General features: G+C 42.6%; 1 protein-coding gene across 6 annotated transcripts in view; it reads left to right on the top strand.

Annotated features, from left to right (window-relative positions):
* The window catches only part of RAD50 (RAD50 double strand break repair protein), a 277,285-nt gene that overhangs the window by 241,851 nt on the left and 13,972 nt on the right, over window positions 1–21,462 (top strand). For all 6 annotated transcript variants that reach the window (XM_077265952.1, XM_077265950.1, XM_077265955.1 and 3 more), the window contains 2 exons: window positions 12,959–13,044; window positions 14,194–14,336. In XM_077265952.1, coding sequence (XP_077122067.1) covers window positions 12,959–13,044; window positions 14,194–14,336 — 229 coding nt within the window. The remainder of the gene's footprint in view (window positions 1–12,958; window positions 13,045–14,193; window positions 14,337–21,462) is intronic.

The raw sequence follows: 21,462 nt of genomic DNA, 5'->3' as shown, positions 1-21,462 counted from the left end.
TCTGCCTATGGGGTGTTGTCTTATACTACAGGGTCTGCCTGTGGGGGGGTGCTGCCTTATATTACAGAGTCTGCCTTTGGGGGTGCTGCCTTATACTACAGAGTCTGCCTGTGGAGGGGGTGCTGCCTTATACTACAGAGTCTGCCTGTGGGGTGCTGTCTTATACTACAGGGTCTGCCTATGGGATGCTGCCTTATACTACAGTGTCTGCCCATGGGATGCTGCCTTATACTACAGTGTCTGCCTATGGAGTGCTGTCTTATACTACAGTGTCTGCCTGTGGGGGGTGCTGCCTTATACTACAGTGTCTGCCTGGGGGGGTGCTGCCTTATACTACAGAGGTTGCCTGTGGGGGGTGCTGCCTTATACTACAGAGTCTGCCTGTGGGGGGTTTATTCTACAGAGTCTGCCTCTGGGGGGGTGCTGCCTTATACTACAGAGGTTGCCTGTGGGGGGTACTGCCTTATACTACAGTCTGCCTCTGGGGGGTGCTGCCTTATACTACAGTCTGCCTATGGGGTGCTGCCTTATACTACAGTGTCTGCCTATGGGGTGCTGTCTTATACTACAGAGTCTGCCTATGGGGTGTTGCCTTATACTACAGAGTCTGCCTGTGGGGGGGTGCTGCCTTATACTACAGAGTCTGTCTGGGGGGTGTTGCCTTATACTACAGGGTCTGCCTATGGGGTGCTGCCTTATACTACAGTGTCTGCCTGTGGGGGGTGCTGCCTTATACTACAGTGTCTGCCTGGGGGGGTGCTGCCTTATACTACAGAGGTTGCCTGTGGGGGGTGCTGCCTTATACTACAGAGTCTGCCTGTGGGGGGTTTATTCTACAGAGTCTGCCTCTGGGTGGTACTGCCTTATACTACAGAGTCTGCCTCTGGGGGGTGCTGCCTTATACTACAGTCTGCCTATGGGGTGCTGCCTTATACTACAGGGTCTGCTTATGGGGTGCTGCCTTATACTACAGGGTCTGCCTATGGGGTGCTGCCTTATACTACAGGGTCTGCCCATGGGGTGCTGCCTTATACTATAGGGTCTGCCTATGGGGTGCTGTCTTATACTACAGGGTCTGCCTATGGGGTGCTGTCTTATACTACTGGGTCTGCCTATGGGGTGTGCAAGATGGTAGCAGCACATGACAAGATTAGGGTGCAGGATGGAAGCAGCACATACCAGGAAGGATACCATATACCAATATAAATGCTCACCACCCGGGCGTAGAACGGGTTCAATAGCTAGTACTATATATTACAGTTTATGAAATTATTCAAGCAGTCTGTTTTTTTGGTAACAGATAACAAAAAATTTGTCGTATTTTCGGTATGTCTGCAACATGGGCAGATACTATTTCCACATTAAAGACGGGCAAACCCGAACAGTAACGTTCGGTGTCCGTACCGAACACCTACTGTTCGGGCACGGACACTGAACACAGACTTCACCAGTAAGTCCGTGTTACTGTTCGGGTTCAGCTGCCCGTACACCGGGTATTTGTCATGCATTATATCTCTGATCACAGCTGAGCATTCACGCTGTCTTTTGACAGCGTGGGAACGGCGGCTCTGGCTGGTGGGGATGATTTCACCGCCGATTAGAAGCGGTGTTTGCCACGCTGTCATGCACATGAAAGGGGTCCGTGTACTGTTCTGGCATCTGAACCCGAACTTTTTGTAACTGTTCAGCTGAACCCACCGGACCCGACCATACAGGTGTCCGCCCATCTCTAGTTCACATCTTTAGAAGCCTTTTGTGTGTAGCCAAGTGTTTTTTGGATGAAGGTTTATATTTACATATAATCTCGTACGAATTAAAAAAAAAAAGCTTGAGAAGGGCTCAAATGGAGCCGAAACGTCACCCAGACAAGTGGGTTGATTAAATCTTCCACATTTTCACTGAAGAAATGGAGTGCTGCCTCTTTTTTTTTTTTGAATTTGTATGAACTTGGTGCAATCGTTGGACTGGTTGCTTGGGGCCTTGCACCCGAAGATTAGTAAAACTGTTGTGCTGTTCCGTTTTTCTACTATACATATAAGCTTGGAGATAGTATATTTACCAATGTAGGGGCTTTTTTTTTCTCTGAAAATCTAATGGGATTAGAAAGGAATATTTTTTAACTATTTTTATTTACAGAAGCGGGGAGCTTTAATGGTGGCGGGTCTTTCCCCCATGCAGTGCAAACATTTACATGTCATACTGGGATACTACACTGCTCAAAAAAATAAAGGGAACACTTAAACAACAGAATATAACTCCAAGTAAATCAAACTTCTGTGAAATCAAACTGTCCACTTAGGACAATCAATTTCACATGCTGGTGTGCAAACAACAGACATTATTGGCAATTATCAAGACATACTCAATAAAGGAGTGATTCTGCAGGTGGGGACCACATACCACATCTCAGTACCAATGCTATCTGGCTGATGTTTTGGTCACTTTTGAATGTTGGTTGTGCTTTCACACGTGGTAGCATGAGACGAACTCTATAACCCACACAAGTGACTCAGGTAGTGCAGCTCATCCAGGATGGCACATCAATGCGAGCTGTGGCAAGAAAGTTTGCTGTGTCTGTCAGCGTAGTGTCCAGAGGCTGGAGGCACTACCAGGAGACAGGCCGGTACACCAGGAGACGTGGAGGTGGCCGTAGGAGGGCAACAACCCAGCAGTTGGACTGCTAACTCAGCCTTTGTGCAAGGAGGAGCACTGCCAGAGCCCTGGAAAATTACCTGCAGCAAGCCACAAATGTGCATGTGTCTGCATAAACAGTTAGAAACCAACTCTATCAGGATGGTCTGAATGCCCGATGTCCACAGATGGGGGTTGTGCTCACAGCCCAACACCGTGCAGGATTCTTGGCATTTGCCACAGAACACCAGGATTGGCAAATTCGCCACTGGTGCCCTGTGCTCTTCACAGATGAAAGCAGGTTCACACTGAGCACATGTGACAGATGTGACAGAGTCTGGAGACCCCGTGGAGAGAGATCTGCTGCCTGCAACATTCTTCAGCATGACCGGTCTACCAGTGGATCGGTAATGGTGTGGGGTGGCATTTCTTTGGAGGGCCACACAGCCCTCCATGTGCTCGCCAGAGGTAGCTTGACTGCCATTAGGTACCGAGATGAGATCCTCAGACTCCTTGTGAGACCATATGCTGGTGCGGTTGGCCCTGGGTTCCTCCTAATGCAGGACAATGCCAGACCTCATATGGCTGGAGTGTCAGCAGTTCCTGCAAGATGAAGGCATTGAAGGTATGGACTGGCCTGCCCGTTCCCCAGACCTGAATCCGATTGGACACATCTGGGGCATCATATCTCGCACCATCCACCAATGTCACATTGCACCACAGACTGTCCAGGAGTTGGGGGATGCTTTAGTCCAGGTCTGGGAGGAGAACCCTCAGGAGACTATCCACTGCCTCATCAGGAACATGCCCAGGAGTTGTAGGGAGGTCATACAGGCACGTGGTAGGTTTTTTTGGAGATACTCCGCAGCCTCATCAGGAGCATGCCCAGGCATTGTAGGGAGGCGTTGAGCAGTGTATATATTTTCTCTCATTCCAATCCTTTTTCCCATATCTCATGTTTCCCTGTGGCACTGACGGTTTCTGTATGTTGGACCTCTGACATGGGTGAGCTGACTCTTTCTACGTATTTTTTTCATGAAATGTAGGGTGGTGCAGAACTGTGGAGAGCTTTGTGGGAAAGAGTGATAAGTTTATATTGGACTCTGTCGGGGATGGACAACCATTGCAATGGCTGGCATAGGATTTAGGTATCTGTGTAGCAGTTGGAGAGGAATATGATCCCGGCTGCTGCTTTCAGGACGGATTGGAGAGGAAAGAGTTTAGTAAGAGGGAGACCGATTAGTAGACGGATGCAGTACTCCCGGCAAGATGTTGAAGTAAGCTTGTTTGGAGAGGTGAAGGACAGAGTTGTATGTTTTAAGCATAAGCTTATAATAGATGAAATCTTCAGCCAGATTGTATTTTCTCCATAGACGTTCGGCGCACCTGAGAAGTGCTGGAGAAAACGTGTTTGCATCGTATGACACGGTGGCCGCCATCTGTGTCAAGTTGTTCTATGTGTAGGAAGTGCAGCTTCATCCAAGGCACTTTGCAGTTTTTCATTGTAATGTTTCAGAGCAGAGTCAGGACATGAGGGGGAGGAGATTGTGGCCAATGATGACTGCAGATTCTTTATAAGTTTCTGGGTATTATCCCCTTACCGACATCGGGCGTAGTAGTACACCAATGTCGGTGTCCTTCCGTTTGATGTGGGCTCCGGTTGTGAGCCCACATCTTTCCGGGGACATGTCAGCTGTTTTGAACAGCTGACATGTGCCCACAATAGCTGCTGGTGGAATCTCGATCCACCCATGGCTGGAATTGCGATCCACCCGTGGCTATTAATCAGTTAAATGCCGCAGTCAAACTCTGACAGCGGCATTTAAATCACGCTTCTGGCCATTGGGCCGGAAATACGCACACCAGTGACCCGCATCACGTGAGCGCAGGTCATCGGTGTGTTGGCATGACAACCTGAGGTCTCCTGGAGATCTCTATGGTTGTCAGTACTGGTTTGCTGTGAGCGCCACCCAGTGGTCGGCACTCATAGCAAGTCAGTAAATCTGCTATATGGAGGCAATCTGAACATCACCTCTATGTAGCAGAGCCGATCGAGTTATGGAAGCTTCTAGTCTCCTATGGAGAGGGTGGATTTCTAATTCAAAGGTGTCTGGAAAACGTTCCTCAATGTACAATAGTTTTGGTCCTGAGAGCCATGTTGTGCTTTCTAGTCGACTTGCGTCAACTGCTCTAGTGGCGTGATCTGCAGGATTCTGGTCCGTGTGAATGTAATGCCACTGTTTGGGATGAACTGATCTCCTAGTTCTTAGCACTCTGTTATTGACATAAACATAGAATCGCCTGGTTTCGTTGTGGATATATCCCAGGACTACTTTGCAAGTAGAACTTGGCCTGTGTCAGGTCGATATCCATTTAGGATGTGATGAACTCTGCTAACTCGACGGCTAAGACAGCGGCACCAAAGCTCTCTAACCTGGGTATAGTGTGCTCTGGTTGTGGTGCGAGTTTGGCCTTCCCCATAACGAACCCAATGTGGCTCTGACATTTGGAGTCTACAGTTTTGAGATAGGCAACAGTGGCAATTGCTTTGACAGAAGCATCTGCAAATACGTACAATCCTTGGCTTTGTATTTCTGTAGATGGCACAGGGGTGTATGGTCTTGGTACATTCAGGTTGGAGAGGGCTGCTAACGAGTTCTTCCATTTTTCCCACTGGATTCTCTTATCAGGTGGCAGAGGTGCATCCAAGTCAGATGTTTCCCTAGTCAAGTCTCTTAGTAGGGCTTTGCCTTGTATAGTAACAGGAGCTGCAAAACCCAGGGGATCATACAGACTGTTGATGGTAGACAAGACTGGAATGGAATGGAATGCTTGCTCCAATTTGTCCAAATGTGATCTTAGGGGACACAAAATATTTGCCATGCCCCAAGCTTCTGAAGCCAATGTCATGGTGTAAATGTATTTTTAATGCATAAAGAGAGTTCCCTAACACAACTGCTATTTTAAAATCTGTACCACATGTCAATTTACAAGCGATAAGAAAAATCTGCAATGTTTACACAATAAGCCAGGAGACCCACGGACTAGTGCATGATTGGACTATGATTTGTGGGAACGGTGTGTGTAACTAAAATATACACTGACAAACAAAAGGGTAACAATTAGTGATGAGCGAATATACTCGTTACTTGAGATTTCTCAAGCATGCTCGGGGGTCTTCCGAGTATTTTTTAGTGCTCGGAGATTTAGTTTTTGTTACTGCAGCTGAATGATTTACATCTGTTAGCCATCATAAGTACATGTGGGGATTCCCTAGCTACCAGGCAACCCCCACATGTACTTATGCTGGCTAACAGATGTAAATCATTCAGCTGCGGCAAGAAAAACTAAATCTCCAAGCACTAAAAAAATACTTGGAGGACCCCGAGCATGCTCGAGAAATCTCGAGTAACGAGAAAAATCTTTTTTTCCTGTATGCTACAAAATGCAACCTGTTCTCACATTCCCTAATAGCTAAGCATGTTCTTAGGTTGATTCCCAAGAGAAAGGTCACTGGTTCAAATCGAGGAGCTGCCAAGAAGAAATTTTCCTAAGAAAAGAGAAACTGCATCATCCAGCTCATTGATAGCAGTCTCTTGGCTAAGAAAATTGCCAAACTGCATCATGTGAGTGCCATGATAGTTGGAAGAATATGAAATAAAGTCCGTCCATCCATTTAAAAGCCCATAGGTGGACATCCAGGCAAAATATTGGAGTCAACAAGTCGGCTCATCACAAGGTCTATCAGTTCTGGCGCGACAAACCACAGATCACAGATGTCCATTCAAGCACTCTGAGATGCATATTACCCAAGTCTGGAATATAAGAAGCGTTGGCTCGAGTTTGCAAAAAAGTGCGAAAAGTGGACAGTAGAAGATTATAAATGAGTGAATTGGAGCGATGAGACAGAAGTCAATAGACTAGGCTCTGATGAATGCAAATGGGTCTGAAAGAAACATGGGAAAATGGACCTAACGATAGAGAAATTGAATGAACTGTCAAGTTCACTGGAGGAAGCCTGATGATAATCAGGTTGTTTCACAGCCAAAGGCGTTAGATACTTGACCATGGTCAATGGTGGTCTGCTGAATGCTGAGCTATGTGTGAGTATCCTACAAGATGAGTTACTTCATACACTTGGGAATGAAAAGGACGACGTAGTGTTCCAGCAGGGCATTGACCCTAAGCATACATTGAGAGTGGCAAAATGGTTCAATGACAATGAAGTAGAGGTGCAAGATTGGAGCTCATAGTCCCCAGACCTCAACCCAATCGAACACTTGTGGGTAGAGATGAAGAAAAAACTGTATACATACCCAAGTGAGTTGACCAGTATGCACCAACTTTGGAAACATGTAGAACAGGCCTGGCATCAGATTTCAGGTCAAGACATGCTTGAATCTGACCGTGAGCATGCTTAAAAGGATTCAGGCAGTGTAGAAAGCCAAAGGTGGATTTACAAAATACTAACAAAATAATAAAAAATTAAAATGTAGATTTTTAGGAGTAAAACATTAACAATGCAGTGACATGACAAGAATCCGCATAACTAATCATTTGCAAAATAGTTGCAAGTCATATTTATGAATTAGTTAACCAAGATGATTGTCTATAAAATGATGGTAGTCTCACATTCGAAGCAGAAGTGGATGGTGAAATATGGAGCATGAAACTCAAAAGATCAAAACATTATTACTAGTGATGAGCGAACGTGTTCAAATGTCTTATCCGAGCATGCTTGGGTGTTATCATAGTATCTGGGAGTGCTCATATATTATGTTCAAGTTCCTGCATGATTTGCGGCTGTTAGACAGCCTGAACACATGTGGGGATTCCCTAACAAACAGGCAGTTCCCACATATGTTCAGGCTGTCTAACAGCCACAAATGAGAGAGTTGCCGGGAACTCGAACATAATATATGAGCACTCCCAGATACTCGGATAAGACGTTATCCGAGCATGTACGCTCATCACTAATTGTTGCCTTTTGCTCGTCAGTGTCCAAACCTATACACACACACTCAAACATAAAACAACTAAGAGTTAGCCGGGAGTGTTTTTCGGTGGTGAAATAATGAGTGCACATATCATATTTAGAAACAAAAAATGGATTCCTGTGATTCTGGAGTGTATTAACCCCTTTGCGCCATTCGCCGTACTAGTACGGCGCTACCGGCACTGCATTTGTGCCAGCCGCAGTACTAGTACGGCGGATCGATCACCGCGGTTTCGCGCTGAGCGCCGCGGTGATCGGGTGCAGGTGTCAGCTGTATATGACAGCTGACACCCCGCAGCAATGCCCACGATCGGCGCTAGCGCCGATCGCGGGCATTTAACCCCTCTGATGCCGCTGTCAGTAGTGACAGCGGCATAGAGGTGGATCGCGCTGCTCCGGTGATCCGGAAGGAGTCCCCGGATCCAAGATGGCCGCGGGACTCCTTCCGGGTCATTTACTGACCTGGCTTGCCGGCGCCTGCTGAGAGTTCCTAATAGCAGGCGCCAGCAAGCCTCTGTAAGTTGCCTGTCAGATCGTTGATCTGACAGAGTGCTATGCACACTGTCAGATCAACGATCTGATCTAAAACAGTGATGTCCCACCCTGGGACAATGGTAAAAAGTGAAAAAAAAAAAAATACAATGTATAAAAAATAAAATAAAAAAATCCCCAAATAAAGAAAAAAAAAACATTTCCCAGTAAATCCATTTATTTTTGTAAATAAAAAAAACAAACAATAAAAGTACACATATTTGGTATCGCCGCGTCCGTAACGACCCGCTCTATAAAACTATCCCACTAGTTAACCCCTTCAGTGAACACCGCAAAAAAACAAACAAAAAAAAAAAAGGCAAAAAACAGCGCTTTATTATCATACAGGCGAACAAAAAGTGGAATAACACGCGATCAAAAAGACGGATATAAATGACCATGGTACCGTTGAAAATGTCATTTTGTCCCGCAAAAAAAAAGCCGCCATACAGCATCATCAACAGAAAAATAAAAGTTATAGCTCTCAGAATAAAGCGATGCAAAAACAATTATTTTTTTATATAAAATAGTTTTTATTGTGTAAAAGCGCCAAAACATAAAAAAATTACATAAATGAGGTATCGCTGTAATCATACTGACCTGAAGAATAAAGCTGCTTTATCAATTTTACCACACGTGGAACGGTACAAACGCCCCCCTAAAAGAATTTCAGGAATTGCTGTTTTTTGTTCATTCCGCCTCCCAAAAATCGGAATAAAAAGGGATCAAAAAATGTCATGTGCCCGAAAATGGTACCAATAAAAACGTCAACTCGTCCCGCAAAAAACAAGATCTCACATGACTCTGTGGGCCAAAATATGGATAAATTATATCTCTCAAAATGTGGTGATGCAAAAACTATTTTTTGTAATAAAAAGCGTCTTTTAGTGTGTGATGGCTGCCAACCATAAAAATCCACCAAAAAACCGCTATAAAAGTAAATCAAACCCCCCTTCATCACCCCCTTAGTTAGGGAAAAATAATAAAATTTTAAAAAATGTATGTATTTCCATTTTCCCATTAGGGTTAGGGCTAGGGTTAGGGTTGGGGTTAGGGCTAGGGTTAGGGCTGGGGTTAGGGCTAGGGTTAGGGCTGGGGTTAAGGTTGGGGTTAGGGCTGGGGTTAAGGTTGGGGTTAGGGCTGGGGTTAGGGTTTCAGTTATAATTGGGGGTTTCCACTGTTTAGGCACATCAGTGGCTCTCCAAACGCAACATGGCGTCCGATCTCAATTCCAGCCAATTCTGCTTTGAAAAACTAAAACAGTGCTCCTTCCCTTCCGAGTTCTCCAAACAGTGGTCCCCCCCAACATATGGGGTATCAGCGTTCTCAGGACAAGTTGGACAACAACTTTTGGAGTCCAATTTGTCCTGTTACCCTTGGGAAAATAAAAACGTGGGGGCTAAAATATCATTTTCGTGGAAAAAAAAATATTTTTTATTTTCACGGCTCTGCGTTATAAACTGTAGTGAAACACTTGTTGGTTCAAAGTTCTCACAACACATCTAGATAAGTTCCTTGGGGGGTCTAGTTTCCAATATGGGGTCATCTTTGGGGGGTTTCTACTGTTTAGGTACATCAGGGGCTCTTCAAATGCAACATGACACCTGCAGACCAATCCATCTAAGTCTGCATTTCAAACGGCGCTCCTTCCCTTCCGAGCTCTGCCGTGCACCCAAACAGTGGTTCCCCCCATATATTGGGTATCAGCGTACTCAGGACAAATTGGATAACAACTTTTGTGGTCCAATTTCTCCTGTTACCTTTGGGAAAATAAAAACGTGGGGGCTAAAATATCATTTTTGTGGAAAAAAAAAATTGCGGGCTGAAACATCATTTTGTGGAAAGAAAAAATTATTTTTTTTAATTTTCACAGCGCTACATTCTAAACTTTAGTGAAACAATTGGGGGTTAAAAGTGCTCACCACACATCTAGATAAGTTCCTTAGGGGGTCTTCTTTCCAAAATGGGGTCCATTGGGGGGGGTTTCCACTGTTTAGGCATGTCAGGGGCTCTCCAAACGCGACATGGGTTCCGATCTCAATTCCAGCCAATTTTGCATTGAAAAGTCAAACGGCGCTCCTTCCCTTCTGAGCGCTGCCATGTGCTCAAACAGTGGTTTATCCCCATATATGAAGTATCAACGTACTCAGAACAAATTGCACAACAACTTTTGGTGTCCAATTTATCCTGTTACCCTTGGGAAAATAAAAAATTTGGGGCAAAAAGATCATTTTTTGTGAAAATTAATATGAAATTTTTTTTACGGCTCTACATTATAAACTTCTGTGAAGCACTTGGAGATTCAAAGTGCTCACCACACATCTAGATTAGTTCCTTAGAGGGTCTACTTTCCAAAATGGTGTCACTTGTGGGGGTTCGAGCCATGGGTTCCGATCTCAATTCCAGCAAATCTTGCATTGAAAAGTCAAATGGCGCTCCTTCCCTTCCGAGCTCTGCCATGTGCCCAATCAATGGTTTACCCCAACATGTGGGGTATCGGCGTACTCAGGACAAATTGTACAACGACTTTTGTGGTCCAATTTCTCCTGATACCCTTGGTAAAATAAAACAAATTGGATCTGAAGTAAAAATTGTGTGAAAAAAAAGTTAAATGTTCAATTTTTTTTAAACATTCCAAAAATTCCTGTGAAGCACCTGAGGGGTTAATAAACTTTTTGAATGTGGTTTTGGGTACCTTGAGGGGTGCAGTTTTTAGAATGGTGTCACTTTGGGGCATTTTCTGTCATATAGACCCCTCAAAGTCACTTCAAGTGTGAGGTGGTCCGTAAAAAAAATGGTTTTGCAAATTTTGTTGCAAAAATGATAAATCGCTGGTCAACTTTTAACCCTTATAACTCCCTAACAAAAAAAAATTGTTTCCAAAATTGTGCTGATGTAAAGCAGACATGTGGGAAATGTTGTTTATTAACTATATTATGTGATATAACTCTCTAATTTAAGGGCATAAAAACTAAAAGTTTGAAAATTGCAAAATTTTCATAATTTTCGACAAATTTTTGTTTTTTTCACAAATAAATGCAAGTCATATCGAAGACGTTTTACCACTATCATGAAGTACAATATGTCACGAGAAAACAATGTCAGAATCACCAGGATCCGTTGAAGCGTTTCAGAGTTATGACCTCATAAAGTGACAGTGGTCAGAATTGTAAAAATTGGCCCTGTCACTTAGGTGAAAACAGGCTTCGGGGTGAAGGAGTTAAGGGAATATTTGACCACATTAGTGAGGAAGGAAAGTATAAATGTACAGAACTGGCATCTGAACCAATGAAACCAATGAAGAAGAGACACCTTCTGTCACATTGGTTTTCTTGTAATTCCTTCCACAATCTCTCCTGTTTACTATGACATGAAAGGAAACCAGAAAACAATATTTAAAAAATATTTTTTTATTCAAGTTATCCACGTTAAACTTATTCTGTGAACATCTGTCACTGTTTAGGAGCTCTAAACCGCAAAATGCCTCATGGCACAACTCCTTTAAGTGAAATAACTTTCAGAGGGAGTTAATATACTGTGTTAAGAGTCATACAAACCTCTGCTACATCTATATAGGCAAATTAGGCTATCATACTACAGTGAACATTCATTTATCATATTTTACATCTCAATGCTGTATATTTTATGCTTGTTGATTTTTCTCTGCTTTTGGACTATGTACTACTATATTGCTTTTACTCATGTTGTTTTTTTCTTTGAAGTTAATTCTTCCATTTATAACCATTTTTTTTTCAATGTGCAGCAGTTTAAAGACTTTTTTTTTTAGTCTGATAATGAAAGTGCTGATGTTTCCATTGTTCAGTGAAAGGAATATGCTGAATTATGAGATCTTATAATTTGACTTAAATGACCTTATTCTATGAGAATGCAAAACTTACTGAGGCATTTCGTATAATGATAAATATCTTTTCATTTGTAAATAGCTTCGTGGAGAGGCCTTAGTTCCTTCCATCTCCGCATCATCAGCTGATTGGTGCAGCAGCGGCCTGTGTTGCGCCTGTGTGACGGTTATGACACATGCATGGAGAGCCTGTTTTTTGGGCTGTCCATGCATGTGTTGTTACTGTAACACAGCCGCGACACATTCACCTGTGGCGCTGATCGGCTGGCGCAAATTAGGATGCCGGGTTTCCTTTCCAGTTTATTCGGCAAGTGCTATCGCTTGCCGAGTAAGAGGGAACCTGAGCAAATTCGCTGATCTCTACTCATTATGTCTGAATTTGTGTGAGTCCTTAGGTGAAAGGGATATTCTTGTCCTTAGGTGAAAGGGATATTCTTGTGGCTAGGTGATAATAAATTATCACCTGACCACTGGAAAGGTAGAATGGTTTTGCTTCCAGGGCAAGGAACTTGTGTCTTTGGCATTGAAATTCAGCGCTGCATTTGTCTATCTTTGTCATCCAACTCCATTCATTCATCTCTTCTTGGTGGTAGGCTTGCAGCGATGCAAGAACAAGAATTACAAGTCCCTTGTTCTGACGTTTCGATGGCCGTCCGACTGGGACCCATGTCGATTTAAGTGATCACCTATCCAGTCGATAGGGGTAATTTCTGCTGATCAGAACCCGTTAGCATAAGTGTTTTATAGATTTAACTGTGCAGTTGCCCTACTTCTGCAACCATTGTAGTCTATGAAAAAAATGTGTATAAGGAAAACAATTAAAATCACTTACAGTTGCTTGAAATAAATTGTAACAGTAGGTACATTTTACCACACAGGTTTATTTTTTTATGAAAAAAAAAATCTGTATTTTTATTATTCACATGTTATTCTTACAGAGCTATAATGAAGTTTCACAGTATGAAAATGGAAGAAATCAATAAAATAATTCGCGACCTCTGGCGCAGCACCTACAGGGGACAAGGTACTACTTTGCATAATCTGTTTGGTGGCATTAAATTTTGGTTAGTTATTATTGATGAGCGAATATACTCGTTAATCGAGATTTCCCAAGCACGCTCGGGTGTCCTCCAAGTATTTGTAAGTGCTCGGAGATTTAGTTTTTATCTCCGCAGCTGAATGATTTACATCTGTTAGCCAGCATAAGTACATGTGGGGGTTGCCTGGTTGCTAGGGAATCCCCACATGTACTTATGCTGGCTAACAGATGTAAATCATTCAGCTGCGGCAAGAAAAACTAAATCTCCCAGCACTAAAAAATACTCGGAGGACCCCCGAGCGTGCTCGAGAAATCTGGAGTAACGAGTATATTCGCTCATCACTATAAGTTATATGAAAAATCTATACATTGGGGCAGAAGTGTGCAGAATGTGGCTTATTAGTCATGTGCAGTCAGATCTGGCACAGATCACATTCAATAATAATATCAAAAGAATCTTTAATATGTAATTACTTAAACAATTCAGAAGTCTCACTAGCTAAATGGGCCAAAGGTGGTGGAAGAAAATAATCGACAGTCAGACACTACTCCTCTGTACACCACACTGTGCCTACACTAATGGCTAATGACAAAATATTTTGTTATGCTTTTTTCCCAAAAAAGTAGCAATAGTTACAGCAATAACACAATAATGTATAGAAGTACCTCAAAGAGCACATAAACAAATACAATGCCTCCCTCCCACCAGGGCTGTGGAGTCCCAGTCGGTGTCCATCTTGATGGAGTTGGAGTCAGTATCAAATGGGCAGACTCCTAAAATATATTATAAATTGGGTACAGTAGTTCAGTTCAGGATGTGCTGTAAATGTTTTCATAAGAATTTGGTAAAGTTATAAAATGTCCTATAAATGTCTGTTCTGTTCCCGATCTAAGGATCTTGGCTTTTAGTTGAGATGAATCTGTGCTTCACTTTATATACATGATCCATAGTGAGGCGGATCTGTGGGGTCAGATTTGTGGAGTCTGAGTCAGAATTCAGAGAAATTGAGGGGTCAATAAGGGATTCAGTTTTATTTTTAGAGCCCAAAAAGTATTCTACAACCATAATTAATGGTGTACAAAATGTTTCCATTGAGGAAATATTTATTCTTGCCTTTCTTACCATTTGTTCAGACATAGAGTACGTTGAGATCAGATCAGATGCTGATGAAACGGTGTCTGCTGCAGATAAAAGAAGAACCTACAACTACAGGGTTGTAATGATAAAAGGAGATACTGCATTGGACATGAGAGGGCGCTGTAGTGCAGGCCAAAAGGTACGTGGTTTTTTTTTTTTTAATTCTAAAAACTTTATTGAAAGTAGCATTTTTAATAAATCTATTTAAATGTAAATGAAAATTATATTAAACAACAATATTTTTGCACAGTCTTTCCAAAAATGTTTGCGTTTTATAGTCTGTCAACAGCTTATTGTGATCGAGGAGAACACTGAGGCAGCGTCCTTCTTGATCATATATGCAGTCCTGCTCTTCTCTCCTCTGCACTACCCTAAATCAGCTGCTCAGTGCAGTGCAGGAATGATAACTGAGCTAGACCTGCAGGTATCATGAAAGGTCCTGCAACTAACCAGGACCTGTAAAGCACCACGCCAACATTTTCTTTTTTTTATTGCAGCACTGGAATAGTGCCACTAATGTAAATTCGCTGCACTTAGTGTTATACTTGCCATCCGCTGTCTTCTGCTGTTATCTGCGCCAATCTAATCCTAAAGGATCGCTTCAGTGTCTAGTCTGAGAGCCTCGCTTTGGCTTTTATAGGCTTGCATTGAGAGTTATTGACAGTTACCTCTGACTTATGGTCAGTCAAAATATTCTGTGACAAGATGGCAGAGTGTACACATTGTGCGTGCTGCAAAGCTATGTGTGTATAATACACATGCAGCAAAGAACACTAACAGGAGAACCACTACCTCCCTATTTTATTTTAGTGCATGAACCTTAGTGTTGTTGATCCCTCCATTTTTTTTACACCACTAGTTAACCCCTTTACTTCTGTTTTTATTTTATTTATTTTTTCCATTTTCCTCTCCTCAAGAGCCATAACTTTTTTTTAGTTTTCTTTCCACATGCATATGAGGTCTTCTTTTATGCTGGATGAGTTGTACTTTCGAATTACCAAATTCATTTTATTATGTGAAAGTGGGAAAAATTCCAAGTGCATTGAAATGGCAAAACAAAGTGCAATTTCACAAATTATGGGGGGTTTCTTTATTTACTTTGTTCACTACACACTAAAACAGACCTGTCATTATTATTCTCCAGGTAAGCACAATTATGCAGCTACAAAACATACCTTTTTTTTTTTTATTTAAAGGGAACCTGTCAGCAGGATTGTGCACAGTAACCTACAGACAATGTCAGGTCGGCGCTGTTATACTGATTACAATGATGCCTTGGGTGATGAAATCCGTCTTGTGGTTGTTTCTTAATCTTTATTTTCAGTTTTGTTTTAGAGATTCTCGTGCCCTAAGGTGGGGTTGGTGTATGTGGTGCACTGAGTATATATTCATCATGCAGACTGCTGCCACTGATCCCTCACTGACCTGCCCCTAGTTTGCATAATGAATACCTAACATTCTGAAGAAAGAGACAAAAAACGCTTCTGCAGGCAGCAGCCGGCCGTGGTATCTGCTCTGCAGCATAATCGCATGGTTAGTATGGCAATAATACATTTTCTTGATGTTATCCAGCTAGAGAGAAAACTGTCTGTAGGTGACTGTGCATAATCCTGCTGACAGGTTCCCTTTAAGTGGTGAAGAAAAAAAAATTTGCTTGTGTCCTCATTTTCTGAGACCCGTAACTCTTTCAATTTTGGGATATGGATCTGTGTGAGAGATTGTATTTTGCACCCTGAATTGTTTTTACTGATACTAATTTAGGTTAGATATGACATTTTGATCGCCTTTTATTGCAATATTTTGGCGACTGACAAACCCCGTAATTCTGGCTTTACAGTTGATTTTTTCTTGTTACACTGTTTACTAATTTGCTTAATTTACTTTACAATTTGACAGATTGGACTTTTATGAATAAAGTGATAGCAAATAGTGCAGGGGGATTATGTGTTGAACAGGTAACCGATTTTCTAAGTACCGTATATACTCGAGTATAAGCCGACCCGAGTATAAGCTGACCAGGGTGGATAAAATCAATGGTTTTTTAAAAAAAATCAAAAAAATCGGATTTTTTTTATTTAAATCGGATTTTTTTCAATAAACTGCTTTTTGAGGAAAATATTTTACCATCCAAAGGTTCTTCCATCATGAGATAAAGCTGAGTTGTTTAACTCAGTAGAATAAAGGCTGTATATGTGTAACATTCACAATGCCATGCTCTTCCAGAGGTTTCTGTAGGATTAGTGGGCAGTTTCTCTCCTATATTATCACAGACGCTCGCTTTACTTACGCAGTTCTCAAAACTGAATTTGACTCCGCAGAGGTCCCAGCCTCTTATTCACGGCAAAAATGTTACAACATGAACAGAGTTGAGAAAAAGACCTTAATCCTATTGTTCTACAAACCTATGAATACAGAATCAACCCTTTCAGTGCCAAGTCCAAGAAGTTAGACAATATGTTTCTGATTGTTTGGAGTGGAATAGATCTGCACAACACAAGAAGAATGTGAATCTAAGGCTACTTTCACATTAGCGTTTCCCTGATGTGCGGCAGGCTGCGGACTTCCTCCGTGAAGCCCCGCCCCCCAGCCGCACCTCCGCTGCTAGCTCCGCCTACTTCTGCATGCGACCTCCGTACCTATCTTTAACATTAGGTACGCAGGTCGTGCGGCTGTATGCAGATGCTGCCGCATGCGTCGTTTTGACGATGCGGGAAAAAAAAATGCTACAGGCTGCGTCCTACGCTGGTCGCCGCATCGTCAAAACGACGCATGCGGCAGCATCTTCATACAGCCGCACGACCTGCGTACCTAATGTTAAAGATAGGTACGGAGGTCGCATGCGGGCCGCATGCAGAAGTAGGCGGAGCTATAGGTGGAGGTGCGGCCGGGGGTGGGGCTTCACGGAGGAAGTCCGCAGCCTGCCGCACATCAGGGAAACGCTAATGTGAAAGTAGCCTAAGTGTGAGAAGGAGGAAGGGCAAGCAGACAAGAAAATGAAAGTGAAACTTTGAGCACAATACTGCAGCAGGTTTATTACATTCTTTCCTTATAATGGCAGCAGGCCGTAAAAGAGACCCAGTTTGGGAATATTTTAATGAAGCTCCTTCGCCTATCGGTAAGGCAGGCATGCGTGCAAAATGCAAACAATGCAACAAAGAGCTGCAAGGCCTGGTGGCGCGAATGAGGCAACATCATGAGAAGTGCGGTGATGAAGATGACCAAAGAAACACTTCTGAACAGGCAGGATCTTCAGGTTGGTAAACATTTTTTTTTAATCCTATTTCTAAAGACTGAACTGTCGTGTGAGAAAAATTATATTTCTTATTATTACTGCATGTTACTGTCATTTGGTACAGTTATGAAGAAAAACAAATATTCCTTTTGGGGCAGGGGCAGTGATGTGTTGTGTACAATAAGCAGAAATTGTATAAACAATAAAATGACAGCATTGACTTTTTTTGTTTAGGGGAATTCATGGATTCTGGAAACTATCCACCTCCAAGATCACCATCATCCTGTTCTACAGTTTCAGAGTTATCCATCCAGGATAGTGCTTCATTAGCAGCATCATCATCATCAGACACCCACAGCCACATATCACCATCACCCAAAAGGAAGAAAAAACCTTTACCTCCTGGAACCACCATAGATAGGTTTGTGATAAGAACTAGCAGATTAGAAAAAGTTGATTGATGAAAAAATTGCCCAGACTCTTCTTTCCGTCTGACTGAGAACCCACATTTCATTAATATGGTTCAGTCACTGAGACCAGGATACAGTCCACCCAGCAGAGCTGATGTTGCAGGGAAACTGCTGGATCAAGTGTATGACAGAGAAATGGAGCAATGTGCAACAGCTCTGGAGGGTAAAATTGTTAACCTAAGTATTGATGGGTGGAGTAATGTCCACAATGATCCTATTGTATGTGCTTGTATAACAACAGAAGAAGGTAAAGTCTTCCTTGCACAAACAACTGATACGTCAGGAAATGCACACACAGCAGAATACTTACAAGAAGTGGCAGTAAAAGCTATAACGACATGTGAACAAAAATTCAAATGTCTAGTACGCAGTTTGGTCACTGACAATGCTGCAAACGTATCCAAGATGAGAAGAGATTTAGAAGAGCAGGGAGGGAATACAAAGCTGCTAATAACACATGGTTGCAGTGCTCATTTGCTGCACCTCTTAGCCAAAGACTTAAGTGTTCCAGAAATAAAGGCTAATGTTGTTGAAATTGCTAAATACTTCCGTAATAATCATTTTGCTGCAGCAGCTCTGAAAAGGATGGGTGGAACCAAGCTAACGCTCCCACAAGATGTTAGATGGAACTCTGTGGTGGACTGTTTTGAGCAGTATATCAAAAACTGGCCTATTCTGATGACACTTTGTGAAGAAAATCGAGATAAAATAGATGTCACTGTCACAGCCAAAATCCTCAACATTGGGCTTAAGAGAAATGTTGAACATATGCTGAGCTTCCTGAAACCCATCTCTCAAGCTTTAAACAAAATACAGAAAAATAGCTGTTTTATTGCGGATGCTGTTGAAATTTGGAAGGAACTGAGTGAACACTTAAAAACAGAACTACACATGGACAGAATTAAATTACAAGCAGTAAACAAACGAATGGGACAAGCACTGACTCCAGCTCATTTTTTGGCAAATATTGTCAATATCCAATATCAGGGTCAAAACCTAAGTGCTGAGGAAGAGGAGTTAGCTATGACATGGGTATCCAGCAATCATCCTTCTTTAATGACAACTATAATAAACTTCAGAGCTAAGGGGGAACCATTCAAGAAATATATGTTTGCTGAAGATATTTTAAGGAAGGTCACACCAGTAAACTGGTGGAAGTCACTTAAGCGCTTGGATTTAGAGACTGTTCAAGTAATGATTTCACTTTTAACAGCAGTAGCTTCTTCTGCAGGCGTTGAAAGAATATTCTCTTCCTTTGGACTCATTCATTCTAAATTGAGAAATCGGTTGGGACCCAATAAAGCAGGAAAGCTTGTTTTTCTTTTCCAGATTATGAATAGGAACAAAGAAGAAGATGATGATGAAGATGACGACAAGTGAGCTACAGAGGACAGCAGGGACAGTAGTATTTAAGTTTTTCATGTGTCGGCTGGGCTGACAGTCTAAGTTTCTTAAAATATATATATATTTTGTTTAGCCAAATTAGTTAACAAACATGGATGTTTGTTTAAGCAAATAACTTATGCTGTAATGTTGTTATTGTTTCAGTTGAATAAATCTATTTAAATTGTTATTAAGGTCAGGATTATTTTTCTCCTTCCTAAGTACAACAGAACAGTGGTGTCCAAATATGAATGATTAACCCATTAAACTGGGGAGAAAAAAGTAATATAAAAAGTGATTCTAAAAATCTTCATCTACTTGCATGTTAAAGTAGCAAGAACTAGTTTAGGTAGAAACTTTGATTTAAATCACTGATTTAAATCAAGCCTTACTGACTAGTGATTTAAATCGTGATTTAAATCAGTTAGATTTAAATCAAATCCACCCTGAAGCCGACCCCCCTAATTTTGCCACAAAAAACTGGGAAAACTTATTGACTCGAGTATAAGCCTAGGGTGGAAAATGCAGCAGCTACCGGTGAATTTCAAAATTAAAAATAGATGCTCCATACTGTTCATTATGGCCCCATAGATGCTCCACATAAAGCTGCCCCATATAGAATGCTCTGCACCGTTCATTATGGCCCCATAGATGTTCCATAGAAAGCTGTGCCATATACAATGCTCTGCACCTTTGATTATGGCCCCATAGATGCTCCATAGAAAGCTGTGCCATATACAATGCTCTGCACCTTTGATTATGGCCCCATAGATGCTCCATAGAAAGCTGTGCCATATACAATGCTCTGCACCTTTGATTATGGCCCCATAGATAGCTGTGCCATATACAATGCCCTGCACCTTTGATTATGGCCCCATAGATAGCTGTGCCATATATAATGCCCTGCACCTTTGATTATGGCCCCATAGATAGCAGTGCCATATACAATGCTCTGCACCTTTGATTATGGCCCCATAGATAGCTGTGCCATATATAATGCTCTGCACCTTTGATTATGGCCCCATAGATAGCTGTGCCATATACAATGCCCTGCACCTTTGATTATGGCCCCATAGATAGCTGTGCCATATACAATGCCCTGCACCTTTGATTATGGCCCCATAGATAGCTGTGCCATATACAATGCTCTGCACCTTTGATTATGGCCCCATAGATAGCTGTGCCATATACAATGCCCTGCACCTTTGATTATGGCCCCATAGATAGCTGTGCCATATACAATGCCCTGCACCTTTGATTATGGCCCCATAGATAGCTGTGCCATATATAATGCTCTGCACCTTTGATTATGGCCCCATAGATGCTCCACATAGAGCTGTGCTATATATATATTGCTCTGCACCGTTGCCCCATAGATACTCCACATAAATCTGTGCAATATACAATGCTGCTGCAATAAAAAAAAAACGACATACTCACCTCTCTTGCTTGCAGCTCCTCAGCGTCCCGTCCCGGCGTCTCTCCGCACTGACTGATCAGGCAGAGGGCGGCGCGCACACTATATGCGTCATCGCGCCCTCTGACCTGAACAGTCAGAACAAGAGGACGCGAAGACAGAGCGGCGCTCGGCTTGTGGAACGCGGACAGGTAACTATGACATACTTACCTGCTCCCGGCGTCCCTGGCTCCTTCTCCCGGACAGCTGGTCTCCGGGTGCCGCAGCCTCTTCCTCTGTCAGCGGTCACCGTTACCGCTCATTAGAGGAATGAATGTGCGGCTCCACCCCTATGGGAGTGGAGTCCCTATTCATTTCTCTAATGAGCGGTACCATGTGACCGCTGAACAGGGGACGAGCTGCAGCACCGAAGACCGTGGGACTGGCAGGGGAAGCGCCAGGAGCGCTGGGACTAGGTGAGTATGTGACACGCTCTCTCCCCCTCACCCGCCGACCCCACTGCCGACCGTGACTCGAGTATAAGCTGAGAGGGGCACTTTCAGCCCAAAAATTTGGGCTGAAAATCTCGGCTTATACTCGAGTATATACGGTAAATATATTTTTAAAGGTGCTACTGACATTAAATTCTCTTTAGATGTCGGTAACAACCCATGCAATCCACGCAGGCAAATAAATCAAACATAGATGTCCATAAATTATGTGTAATAATGAGAAATGACTCTGGGGGGGAAAAGTATTGAACACACTTACTGATATTTATTTA

The sequence above is a fragment of the Ranitomeya variabilis genome, chromosome 5 (assembly GCF_051348905.1).
Source record: "Ranitomeya variabilis isolate aRanVar5 chromosome 5, aRanVar5.hap1, whole genome shotgun sequence".
Classification (NCBI taxonomy): Eukaryota; Metazoa; Chordata; class Amphibia; order Anura; family Dendrobatidae; genus Ranitomeya; species Ranitomeya variabilis.
The sequence above is the reverse complement of the archived record's forward strand: the minus strand, read 5'-3'. Positions and strand labels throughout refer to the sequence as shown.